The sequence below is a fragment of the Pongo abelii genome, chromosome 2, assembly GCF_028885655.2.
Source record: "Pongo abelii isolate AG06213 chromosome 2, NHGRI_mPonAbe1-v2.0_pri, whole genome shotgun sequence".
Taxonomy (NCBI): domain Eukaryota; kingdom Metazoa; phylum Chordata; class Mammalia; order Primates; family Hominidae; genus Pongo; species Pongo abelii.
The window spans coordinates 202,166,006-202,178,846 of record NC_085928.1 but is presented as its reverse complement, the minus strand read 5'-3'; the positions used below and the strand labels follow the sequence as shown (position 1 = coordinate 202,178,846).

Genomic DNA, 12,841 nt, shown 5'->3' with positions numbered 1-12,841 from the left:
TTTTTTGCCTCTGTGAACTTGACTACTCTAGGTATCTCACATAAGTGGAATCAATATTTGGCTCCTTGTAACTGGCTTATTTCACCTAGCACAATTTCTTCAAGGTTCATTCATGTTGTAGTATGTGTCAGAATTTTGTTTTTAAGGCTGAATAATATTTCATTATATGTATAGGCCACATTATATTTACCTATTCATTTGTCAGTGGACATTTTGGTGCTTCCATCTTTTGGCTACAGTGAATAATCCTTCTATGGACATGGATGTACAGATAGATGCTGGGGTCCCTGCTTTCATTTATTTTGAGGGTCCACCTACAGGTAGAATTGCTGGATCATATGGTACATCCGTATTTAATTTTTTGAGGAATCACCATTTCATTTTCCACAGTGGCTGAACCATTTTACATTTAAGTAGCAATGAATAAGGGTATCAATTTCTCCACATACTCACCAACTCTTGTTACTTTCTTTTTTGATTTTTTTTATAACAGCCATACATTTTCTTTTGTTACCATTTCTGAATGACTTTAGGAATATTTAGTGAAGTTAAGGCCAACTTAAATCTTGATTAACATACAGACATAAGAATTCAAACACTGATATGTCAGTCATTTTACATTCTTTATTGGATAAATTACGGTATTTCTGATTTTATTCAAAACTCTTAACTAGGACCTTGAAACCCTACATATTCATCCTGGCCCTGCCACTACTCACTATCTGACTTTATGGAAGTGGCTTAATTTCTTTTATATTTAAAAAATAGGGGTGATAATTTCTCACCTACTATATTCACTGGGTTATAATTGTAAAATGTAGTTAATCAATTGAAAATTGCTTTGAATACTCTGAAATGACAGTTTTGTTCAAGGAATTATCATTGAGGCTGCTATATACATCATGGTGATTTTCGTTTACATTTTGCACGTATAATGCACTTTAGAGAACACTTACGCCTTGTTTCCTTCCTCAATTTTGTTTCGTTATTTACCATGTACATTCAGAATAGCAGTCATTAAGTGTTAATGCAACTATGGATGGTAATAAGGCAGTTATATTACTGAAGGGAGGTACTTTATTCTTTCTTCGCTTTCTAATTGGATTATGGTCTTTTAATTACGTTGTAATTCAGAAATTAGATTGAGACTTATTCCCCTTGATTTGTCAGCTTCTTAGATATATTACTGAATCCTAGGTCCTGTAAATAACAATGAAAATTAATGCTCAAGAAATCACATTTAATCTATTGCTTTGACCAAGGTTTTGCTCTCTGTATTTGTATTTGCATGCAGTTTCTAGAATAACTTTAGTTTGCTTTCTCCGAACATCTTTTTATTTTGGTTAACAGAAGTATAGAAATTCAAATACCTATTTGATTTATTGAGGAGGAGGGCAGTTTTTATCAGTGAACTGGAAAACCTACCTTTTACTTGTCATTTTCTAACTGTGACATGAACTAGGTTTTCAAAACCCTTAATTTTATTACTCCATTTAGTGCAAAGATTGGGAAATTAGAAATTGAGTTGTATGAGAAAAAGAGCAAATTTTACAACTTGCTGTGGCACTGGTGACCTTTGGGCTTTTTGAAACACTGTATATTTTCAGATGTCAATTTGCAATACCTCTCAATATAAGGATGGCCAGCAGGGTTAAATTACTGGAAAAGTTATCTGCAGCAGTAATTATAACAGTAACATTGTGTGTTGACACAAATGAAGTATTTTATGTGCAAGTGAGAAACAGAAAAAAAAAAAAAAAAAAGATAAAAGTCCAAGCGAATGTTTTGGGTAGAATCTGTGGCATAAAAAAACTAAAAAGGAAATTGCAACTCTAAGAAACTCAGCTTAAAAAATGATAAAAATATACACTTTAGGCCGGGCGCGGTGGCTCACCCCTGTAATCCCAGCACTTTGGGAGGTCGAGGCGGGTGGATCACGATGTGAGGAGATCGAGACCATCCTGGCTAACACAGTGAAACCCCGTCTCTACTAAAAATATAAAAAGTAGCCGGGCGTGGTGGCGGGTGCCTGTAGTCCCAGCTACTCGGGAGGCTGAGACCGGAGAATGGCGTGAACCCGGGAGGCGGAGTTTGCAGTGAGCCGAGACAGCGCCAAGGGGCACTCCAGCCTGGGCTATAGAGCGAGACTCCGTCTCAAAAAAAAAAAAAAAAAAAACAAGATAAAAATATACACTTTAATGAAAATTACAAAATTTATTCCTCAAGTATCCCCAGATGAAGCTTAAGGATTTGCAGGTCAAAATATATTATTTTTAAAAAAGGAGATTTTTGTAAATTCATTGCGATTCTGATTTAGCAATCTGTGGTGTGACCTGCAGATGTGTACGTTTTCACAGCTGATTAGGTGACAGAGTTGGGAAGAACTATTTTATGGTATCATATGAATAGCATTCCAGCTGAATCACTTCGTTGCTTCTTGCGTTCCCCTGTGCGTTGAGCAGTTTTATGTAAATGATTGTGTTTTGCACAAATAAAAAACTATGCTTTAATTTTAGAGTTTTTAATTTTTTTATAATAGAAAGAGAGGTAGGCGCCATTAGACTTAGGGAACTTCAAGATTCTGGCAAGATATTCCCTAAGGATCTTCTATTTGTTGAAACAGAAAAAGAAGAAGAAAGACAAACTTGAATGACTTACTTGTGTCATTTGAAAATTATATGATCTACTGCCTGAGCTGGTTTCCTCTGTATACTCTGTTACTTCAGCCAAGGGCATTTAGTCCTTTGGGGATGTTGGAAGAGCCATCAGTGCAGTAATTGAAATATTTTTAAATCTCATTAAAATATATGTGGCTAATTTACATCACAGCCTTAACACACATATTTTATACATATATTTTCTGCTACTCAGAGTGTAGTCTGGGTTTTATCAGCATCAACATCACCTGAGATCTATTTAAAATGGAGACTCTCGAGCTCACTACAATCCTTCTGATTCATAATCTGCATTTTAACAATATTCCTAGGTGATTCACATGTACGGTAACATTTAAGAAGTTCTGTAATAGAATATGTTGGAAGAAATCTGTCTCCTCATCGCTGAACCAGTCTCAGGAGACTCTCACTTGTATTCTAAATTTTGTTTTAGTCTAGTTTTGGATTTAGAATACTTTCAACCAAAACAATTTATTTCTATATTCTCTGAAGATCTGTTATTCAAAATGCTCACAAAGAAATCAGCTCCTTAATTTTCATAAACATTTTTTGGTACTTGCTATATGCAAGGCATTTAATCTTCATAAACGTGCTATTTTTCATTTAAGAAAATGTGTCCAAATTAACAAGGCTAGGAGATGGCTGAGTCAGGGTGTGGAACCGGGTAGCGTGCTTCGCAAATCAGTAACCACTCAAAGTTCAAGGGAGGAAACTATTTGATGTTGGAAGTAACATTCAAATTATCAAACCTTTGTAATGATGATTCAATAGGTGGAGATACCTGTTTGTTCCTAAGCCGAGGATAAAAGTAACTCCTGATATTTACATGAGACATATCATATACTTTTATCTAGTCACATTTGTCTACTTCACAACAGTATAATGAAGCTGAATTAATGTATTTTGTAAGAATAACTTGAATAATTTGAAAACCTCATTCTTTCTAAACAATTATCTAGGAATAGCCATGATGGCTCACAGATGACTGAACTTTACAGCCAGACAAAACAATAGAGGAGAAAAGAACTGTTGATATAGATGTGAACTGAAGTCTCATGCTTGCATAATCACATTCCCTATTGATGAATAACTAAAAAGTCACAGACTGTGTTTCTTACTTTAGGTAAATCTAGGGCAGTCGGGGAAATTGCTTCATCTTTTTTCCTTTTCTCTGTCTTCCCTTATTTTTTTTACATAGGATGCCCTGGAAATGGCAATAAATATTTCAGTTTGATACATTATATTTCCTATGGTAGGGTAAAGATTAGCAACATGTAAATAAATATTTTTTTACCTATCCAAATTAGACTGCAGATTAAGGACCAAAAAGTGAAATATTTCCCATGTCTCCTCTCACCCTGGATGAAAATCCTGTTTTCTAGGTTAGGAAACTATAAAGATTCAAGCCTTATCTATGAGAGAACAGAAACAACTTAAATGTCTGTAGTTCAAGACAAGTTTAAAAGGTTGTGACTGAAAGAACTGAAAGAAAATTATGTGTATTCACTGAATATATTATCAAGTTAAAACTGTTTTTTTATAATGAGAAGAGCTTGTGATGAGAGTGAAGAATATTGTAAAATAAAATTTGAAAAGCTTATTGAAGGAAATTTATGTCCACTGTCATAAGTACTTTTTGTTATTTTGCCTTTCAGTGTGTATGTACAGAGAACCATCACTACATGAAATTGGAGAAAAACAAGGGCGTTCAAGGAAAAGTTCTGGAACACCAACCATGAATGGAGGCAAAGTTGTGAATCAAGATTCAACATAGCTGAGAACTCTCCCCTTCTTCCCTCTCTCATCCCTTCCCCTTCTCTTCCTTCCCATTTACCCATTTCCTTCCAGTAAATCCACCCAAGGAGAGGAAAATAAAATGACAACGCAAGACCTAGTGGCTAAGATTCTGCACTCAAAATCTTCCTTTGTGTAGGACAAGAAAATTGAACCAAAGCTTGCTTGTTGCAATGTGGTAGAAAATTCATGTGCACAAAAATTAGCACACTTAAAAGCAAAGGAAAAAATAAATCAGAACTCCACAAATATTAAATTAAACTGTATTGTTATTAGTAGAAGGCTAATTGTAATGAAGACATTAATAAAGATGAAATAAAATTATTACTTTAAAGGAAAGGATTTGGAGAATTGAACTCACAAACTGATGTTATATACTAAATAGCTTAAACTCATGATAATGCTGCGATGTGTGGTTTTGCTTGATTTTGTATTTTATTTGGGCATCTGGAATTGACACACCATTACATTCTGTTTGCAGGATTTTTTTTGTAACCGTGAAATTGAACATTTCCAAATTATAAACTATTTTAACACCTATAAAATATATAGCCAGGAACCATTTATCATCAAGAAAAGTGTAAGAAATTATTTTTGAGATGTAATTTAAGATTGTTTTATGTAAAAGGAAAGTCTTGTATGGCATCGAATAGCCTTAACGAATTTCTTTCACAAAAATAATTTCAAATTATCCTAGAGTATAACATTTTTATCAAAGATATTATTTCAGGAGTTCTGTTTTTTTTTTTTTTTTTTTTAGTAATTTAGCAAAAACATTACTGTTCTAATGCTGAAGTGACTTTTGGGAATTCTTTGCCAGTGCCATGTCCAGGTGGTGAGGTATAAGTTACTTGCTCTTAGCATTTGGTCTCATTTTTTTGCTTTGTGGACACCTTTGAGAGTATAAGTGCATGTTTTAGAAAGCTTTGTACCCTGTCTTGCGGCAGGAAAGAAAGAACAGGGGTTTTACATAAGGAAATAAGTCCTAGGAAATTAGTCAACGCAAATTGCATTTGCCTTTATACCTTTCCACAGTCTTATATTGTTTTTTAAACTCTGCCATGAAATTTGGAGAGATGACTGTGAAATTCCTAACTTACTATCTTACAAAGCCAGTAGCTAATCTGTTGCTTTATGTATGATCCTCATTTACAAGTCCAGTTTGCAATTCGTTTGTTTCCTAGAACACAGAAGGGTACCAGTAATACACTAAATTTTCAAGGGGTGTAGAGAAATAATATGGAATTAGCAGCTATGACTCCAACAGACAGGATTGTGTTGTGTGAGCAGCTTAAAGTAGCAAAAAAGAACTCAGTGTAAGAGAAGGCACATACATAGTTAAGAATACTATTTTTAAAAATCAAGGAAGAAATAAATGTTATACAATTTGCATTGGAATAAATAGATCTATTTAGTCCTACAAATCAGGAGTGGTGTAGAGACATCCAAATTTAAAGAAAAAAAACCACACAAAACAGAATGTTAAAAAATGTATGCAGATTTATGGATATTATCAATGAGAAGACATAGCATGTAACTTCTCCTATATCTCTACTGTCCAGCATGTATTGTTCCAAATATGACTCCCTAAAATATATACACTTTGCAGAAGCTCTAGGCCCTCACCTCAAACCTTGCCATTGGTTGCCGTATTTCAAGGTCAATATAGTTTCCCTCACTTTACACAATCATTATTCTTCAATAGTGGACCATATCCTTCACCAGGTATCCTGTTTATGTTAACTAGAGGTTAGCAGAAAATGAAATGAAGGAATTTACCTAAGCAGTTGGAAAGAACAAATGTTATGCATCTAGGCAAAGATTTTGAAGACACTTTTGCAAGAGATATTTGTTTAACCAAAATATTTGGAAAGTAACAAATAAAGACATTTAAATTTTCTAACAACGGACTTGCTCTTCTAGGAAAAGAATACCCTTGGGGGAAAAATATAACTCTAGCTGTATTTCTTCTTGTCACTCTTGATTCAACTTGATTATAAATACACCTGTCACTACCAGAACCAAAAAAAAAAAAAAAACAAAATCCCAAACACAAAGCTTATTTTATTTGAAAAAAATAAAAAAGAAACTTCAACACTATGGGACACTGGCTCTTTTAGCATGAAATGACTTGAGCTTTTGTGGTGATACACACACATACACACTCATCAGTAAAACAGTGGTTTCATAAATAACACAATTGATGAAAATCATAAAAATCAATTACAATGATGATTTCATGACAGAATATATTTAATTAAGTTGGTTATGAAAAAATAGAGAGATGAATCACTAACAAAATTCCTCCCTCTATTTTCAGTGGCTATTCATCATTTATCATCTAGACTCACATTTGTCTCCTTCCTGATAGCAGTTAAGAAAAAATTCTAACCATACAATTTGTATATTGTTTTTCACTGTATTATGTTAAGCAAATGTTCACTGCAGTAAAATGTTTTGGGAATTAGCTTTGTCTTATTTCCAGTTTAGTTCAGAGAATTAATTGGAAACCTCATTTCTTTTACACATAAACCTGACAAAAAATGTAGCTCAGAGCAAAGGGTGAATGTTTGCTTAACTGCTGCTTACTTCTCAAGTACATGAAACCTTTAATAGAATATGCCAGTATTCACTGAGTTTTTTAAAATATTACCATGTATAAACATAATATCCAACTTCATCCAAAAATATGATTGAGTTTAAGTACTTTGTTTTTCAAGCTTATTTCAAGTATAATAATTCTTTGATTTTCATTGTTCTGATTTCTGGGTCTTCAATTCATTCGTCACTTTTCCTTTTTAAGTAAAATAAGCTTTTTTTTTTTTTTTTTTTTTGAGTTGCATTGGGATTTTTCCCAGGAAAAATATGGCTTTTAGTAATGTTTTGCAATTGGCTACGTGGATATAAATTAAGATATGTTTATCCTGAGTTCTTATTGGAATATGTTTCAAAATCAATGAGCTTAAGAATGAAAACAAAACTTTTGAGAGTCTCACAAAATAGCTTTCTGGTCAATATACCTTACTTGATTTTTAAGCTCGCAGAATAAAGTATAGAAACAAATGGAGCTGAAGTTCCATTTGCTAATTCAGAGACTTTCGTGCTTCTGCAAATTGGAGGGCAGCAAGCCATCCTATTCTCATAGCAATAGTTTTGGCTTTGAAATTTACGTACAAATTTAATAGCACATTTTTAGCCATTATGGATTGGCGCAATAAAGAGATATCAATGTAATGCAATGTGATGCTTTATGGGCCTCATTCTAATTCAGAAAGCTTGTTTAAAAGAACTAAGACTCTTCTGTTTAATAAAATAGCAACAATCTAATATCTAGATTGGTGGTCCTGCGGTGCCACTAGTGGTAGATGAGAGTATTAAGACAAGAGTAAGGACAAGGAAAGACTTTAAAGGTTGCATATTGAAAAGTTTGGAATTCCTAATTTGGGAGCACTGATTTCTTGGTGAAGAAGTAAGTATGACTACATTGCCAGTAATTTTTTTAAAACATAGACCCAGAAATAGCAAATCTATTTCACCCTCATACCTTAGTCTACAAGGCCTTGCTCTTGAGAAGGTTTTCCATGATATTGCTTAATTTCATCTGCACAAGATGAGACACAAACATAAAAATTCCCTGCTCATTTTAATACCATAAAAGGCTGAGGTTATTTCTCTGTCATAAAATTGTAAATAGCATTTTTTAAGTCAAAATTACATTTAAAACAGTGGATTGTTCTACAAATATATATGTGTATATATACATATGCTTCTGAAATAAGGATATATTATATAGAGTTTTTATTTGATTTGCGGTCTTTAGTCATAGGTAATCAAAAATAAAGAGATTTGAATGCAAAACTTTATACATTAATGTACATTTCTAATGATGGTACAAATTGCCACTTTATAATAAAAAGAAACAGGTGGGAATAATAATCAAAGCACATGTTCCTTCAGTACTTTGGTGATTTTTAATCCCCCTTGTGATGCACAGGAAATTATTTTTTAGTTACAAAAAGTTATCTTAGAAATCTATACTTCCCAATACAGATTTCATAAGTCATATCAAATTGAGAATTTGTGGTGAAAGAACAGGAAAAGGATGCTAGAAGCTGATCTTTATTTTTCAGGATTTTTCCTGGAGCCCAAGTTAAAAATTCAATACTTAAATCTAAGTTAAGTGAAAATTAATAATGTTCAGAAATGATGTATTGAGCTTTAGTAACAGACAGAAGCAAAAATAAGAATATTTAACATTATGATAATAGCCTTAAAATAATGTAATAAAAATTGCATCATTAAATGTTCTATTAGTTAGAAAGAATGAGCTGATGTTTCTTTGTCTTTGCTCCAAGTACAATTTAAAGACAATGACATTCATTTTACTCAAAATTGTTCAAAAAGTCTAAAACATACTCCCATGACTAGAATTGGTATTAGCTCCAATACAAGGTTAAATGTTACAATCTTAAGAAATTATTGACACTGAAATGTTTAGTAAACATGTTGTATGAGAAACTAAACAAATTAATGTTTCATTTTTCCATTAAAGCACAGATTATTCAAATCATTGTTTTCTGAGCTCAGATTTGTAAAATGTTTATACATCATTACCCTCCTGGAATTAAAAACAATTAAAATCCTGAGATGCTCATGCACGTAGACGAAATACTGGCACTTTTTTTTAAACATTAAACTTCTTTGAGAAGTCCACCTTTTTTTTTTTAGTGTGTTTATCCTATATTGCTGAAAAAGTGCTGTGTCTTAAGAAAAAGATCAAAAATTGATTTACAGATGGGAAAGATGTCTAATTTTGTTGAAGAGTTGAAAGAAAAGTAAATGTTTCTTTGTAATTATATAGCTACTTGTCTCAACCTGACATGTTGCTTTCAAGGATTAAGAACTAAAGTATGTTCGTTTATTCTTTCGTTCATAACATACCAACTAGAGTCTCAGTTGAGTTTAGGCATCAAAAACTAAATTGCAATCTCGAAGCAACAACAACAACAACAAAGGCAGACACATAAATAAACAAATAATGTAATACCTAAAAGTATGTGCTATGATAGATGCAAAAAAGATTTTATATGCCACTGAGGAGGCAATGAACGCATCATCAGGGATTAGAGGAAAGACAGCAATTGAAAAAGAACCGATACTTGCTGAGTGATAAAAGGGAGACGACAAAGGCCTCTCAAGTAGAGGAAATCATCTGAATGAAAGATATGGATACTTGCAAAACAGGGCTTAGTTGGGAAGAATGTTCAGAAAAGGAGGTGGAAGAAAAACTGAGTTGACATCAATAAAAATGAAAAGTTACTCAAAGGTTTTCAATACAGCCTTTGTATTTGTTTGAACATCTATATCTGCTAGGATGCTTCTGGTTGCTCAGATAGAATCCCCAAACCAAACTGGCGCTTCATCTCGAATATCTAGGTACGCAGCATCACCATCGAGGCTTACTTTGTAGTTCTGTCAGCTCTGTCCACCTCCATGTATAACTTCTCCCTTAGAGGCAGAAGTTCCTTTAGAAGTTTCAGAATCTGCATGCTTATATCATCTATTCTCTATTAGAATCCCCTAGACAATATCTTACATTTCATTGACCTGATTTAGATCATCTTTCACACTTTAGTGACTGACCATGGCCAGAAACTTGAGATATGTTGACTAGTGTAAGTCAACCAAGACCTGGAGGTTGGATTGTCCCCCAAGATACAAGTCTGCATGGTTGAGGGGTAAATATTTGAATGAAATTCAGATCCCTTTTATCAAGAGGAAATGTAAATGAAGAGCAAAAAGTAGCAAATCTCCATTACTAACGAAGAGATGTATTTTCTGTCACAAGTCATTGGATATTCTAAAAATCCGCAGAGAAATGCAAATATTGATTAATTAAAGCTACTGCCATAAACCATAAGAACAAACAACAACATTGACAATTCAATTCCCTAAGCATTATTAAGTGACTGCTATGAAGAAGGCACTGTGCAGGTCACTGATGAAGAGATAAACAGCTGCAATTTTAAAGAAAAGTGGAACATTTGACAATAACTTAATATATCTGATATGTTCAATGCTTTTCGATGACTCTCATGGAGGGGGTTAGAAAATGCAGCTTGCTTATTCTAGATCAGAGGTTCCTATCATACCTACTTTTATTCATACCCATGCAAGCACTGCTAGGATTAGGCCATTAGAAAATGCTGCATTTCAAAATCACCTGCAACAACCATGCATGTCTTTCTTTCTTTTTTTTCTTTTTTTTTTGAAATGGAGTCTCACTCTGTTGTCCAGGCTGGAGTGCAGTGGCGCGATCTCGGCTCACTGCAAGCTCCGCCTCCCGGGTTCACGCCATTCTCCTGCCTCAGCCTCCCGAGTAGCTGGGACTACAGGTGCCCGCCACCACGCCCGGCTAATTTTTTGTATTTTTAGTAGAGACGGGGCTTCACCGTGTTAGCCAGGATCGTCTCAATCTCCTGACTTCGCGATCCGCTCACCTCGACCTCCCAAAGTGTTGGGATTACAGGCACCCCACCTCGCCTGGCCGCGTGCCTTTCTTGAATCTCCTCTACAGAACATAGCACGTGTTTTGAACACTTTGGATGACACTAAGTGCATTAACAATCCAAACTACCCTATTCCATTTGTGAGAAGTATTGGTTTTATATTTATACTGGCATCAAAACCTTGGGTTACCATCTTTCAAAAAAAGTCTTGATTTTGCACTGATTTTCAGGTTTGTTTTTTTGAGAGGATTGAATACATTTTATTTAAAAGTAGTGTGCATCTTCTGAGCACATACTTTCACAATTGTTTTTCTTACGAGTATAAAATAATATTGCTGTTGTCATATTATTTTTCTAATTCTTTTTGACAACCTTATCTGAAAGACAACGTATCTTAATTTCTGTGCTATGTCTCTTATATATTATACCTACTTGTGTATTAACCTTGCCTACCCATTGCAATTTGCTGTCTTGAAAAATATGTCCCTGATCCAGAGAGGCACACAAAGACATACACAAGAAGAACATTGCAGGAGGAGTATTTAACATATGAATTGCATGTCAGTCATGCTATGACTTGTCTCTAACGTCATTTTCCTTGCCTGTTTCATCTTTTTGTTTCTTATATGCATTTTCGGTTGTACCACTGCTTCATTGACTGACTTAACTCTGAATTTGTTTATGATATTTTTCCCTAGTGTTTTGAGTAACTATTTTCTATGCTGACGGCTTCACCTCATAAACATACCCTCATAATAGATCTGATTGGCACTTTACCTTTACAACCAAGAAAATAGTGGCTAAATTAAACTGGAAGGTTGTGGGTTTGTTTGCTTTTTTTTTTTTTTCTGTAATGATAAGCCTGAATACAGGCATTCCACATGTTATTTGGACCATTCAAAGACATCATGACCGAAGTCTCTGCAATTCAATGTACTTTTTCTTCGAAGTACCATTTGTTCACAGTCCAAAATGGCTGCTCTAGTTGTAGGTGTCATGTTCACATCTAGGACACAGGAAACAGGAAGACAGGGAGGTAGAAATATGTGGTACCTCTACCATGGAAGCATCTTTTCCAGAAACCCCCAGCATATGTCTCACTGGCCAGAACTGGAGGCTCATGGGTAAGGAAGAAAAAGGAATTGAAATTGGGTAAGGAATTAGGCACTTAAATCACAAAATGTGAACTGCCCTCCAGGTTTGTACTGGGCATATTCACAGCCTCTTCCATTGTCTAGTACATCCTCCTGCTGCAGGTACTAAAACCAACTGGCTATAAGGTCTAGGTTAACGACGTTTTTGTGGTCCAGGATACTTGTTTCTCTGGCAAGTTGAGCCACTGTCATTTCTGATCTCCTGTACGACAACGGAAGTAACTAACCTACATGCTGTCTGGGTGGTCCCTATAAGAAATCAAAGAGAGGCACACTGGATGTATGAGGAGATGCGTTCTTTCTTTCAACACTATGGATTAGAAGAGCAATATTCTCTAAATCGTGTACCAAGAAAACTTGGTCATATCACCCTAGAATGATAAAGCATAGATGCTACTACTGTACCATATCTAATTCACTAGGAGAATGATCATCACAACACCCCAATTTGGGGGTCTCACTGAATTAGAAACTTGCCCACACTACTAGCAGATGACCTGTGCTGGGACATCTCAGCCCAAAGGTGAACTAATCATGGAATTATGGACAAGAGTGATATGAATCTGCTTTACTAACTCACTCTCCATCTGAAATGCTAGAGCTATTTCTAACCTGGCTCGAAACAAGTGACTGTGACCTGTTAGAATATAGCCAGCATAATTGTCCATGGACCTGGAGATGGCCACACATGTCTCTGATACAGAGTATA

General features: G+C 34.6%; 1 protein-coding gene across 2 annotated transcripts in view; it reads left to right on the top strand.

Moving 5' to 3' along the window:
• The window catches only part of FGF12 (fibroblast growth factor 12), a 586,961-nt gene extending 577,925 nt beyond the window's left edge, over nucleotides 1–9,036 (top strand). Inside the window, exon 5 of one of the 2 annotated variants that reach the window (XM_024244072.3) lies at nucleotides 4,331–9,036. In XM_024244072.3, the coding sequence (XP_024099840.1) occupies nucleotides 4,331–4,449 (119 nt within the window). In that variant the 3' untranslated portion in view covers nucleotides 4,450–9,036. 2 annotated transcript variants of the gene reach the window in all.
• The last annotated feature ends 3,805 nt before the right edge of the window (nucleotides 9,037–12,841 follow it).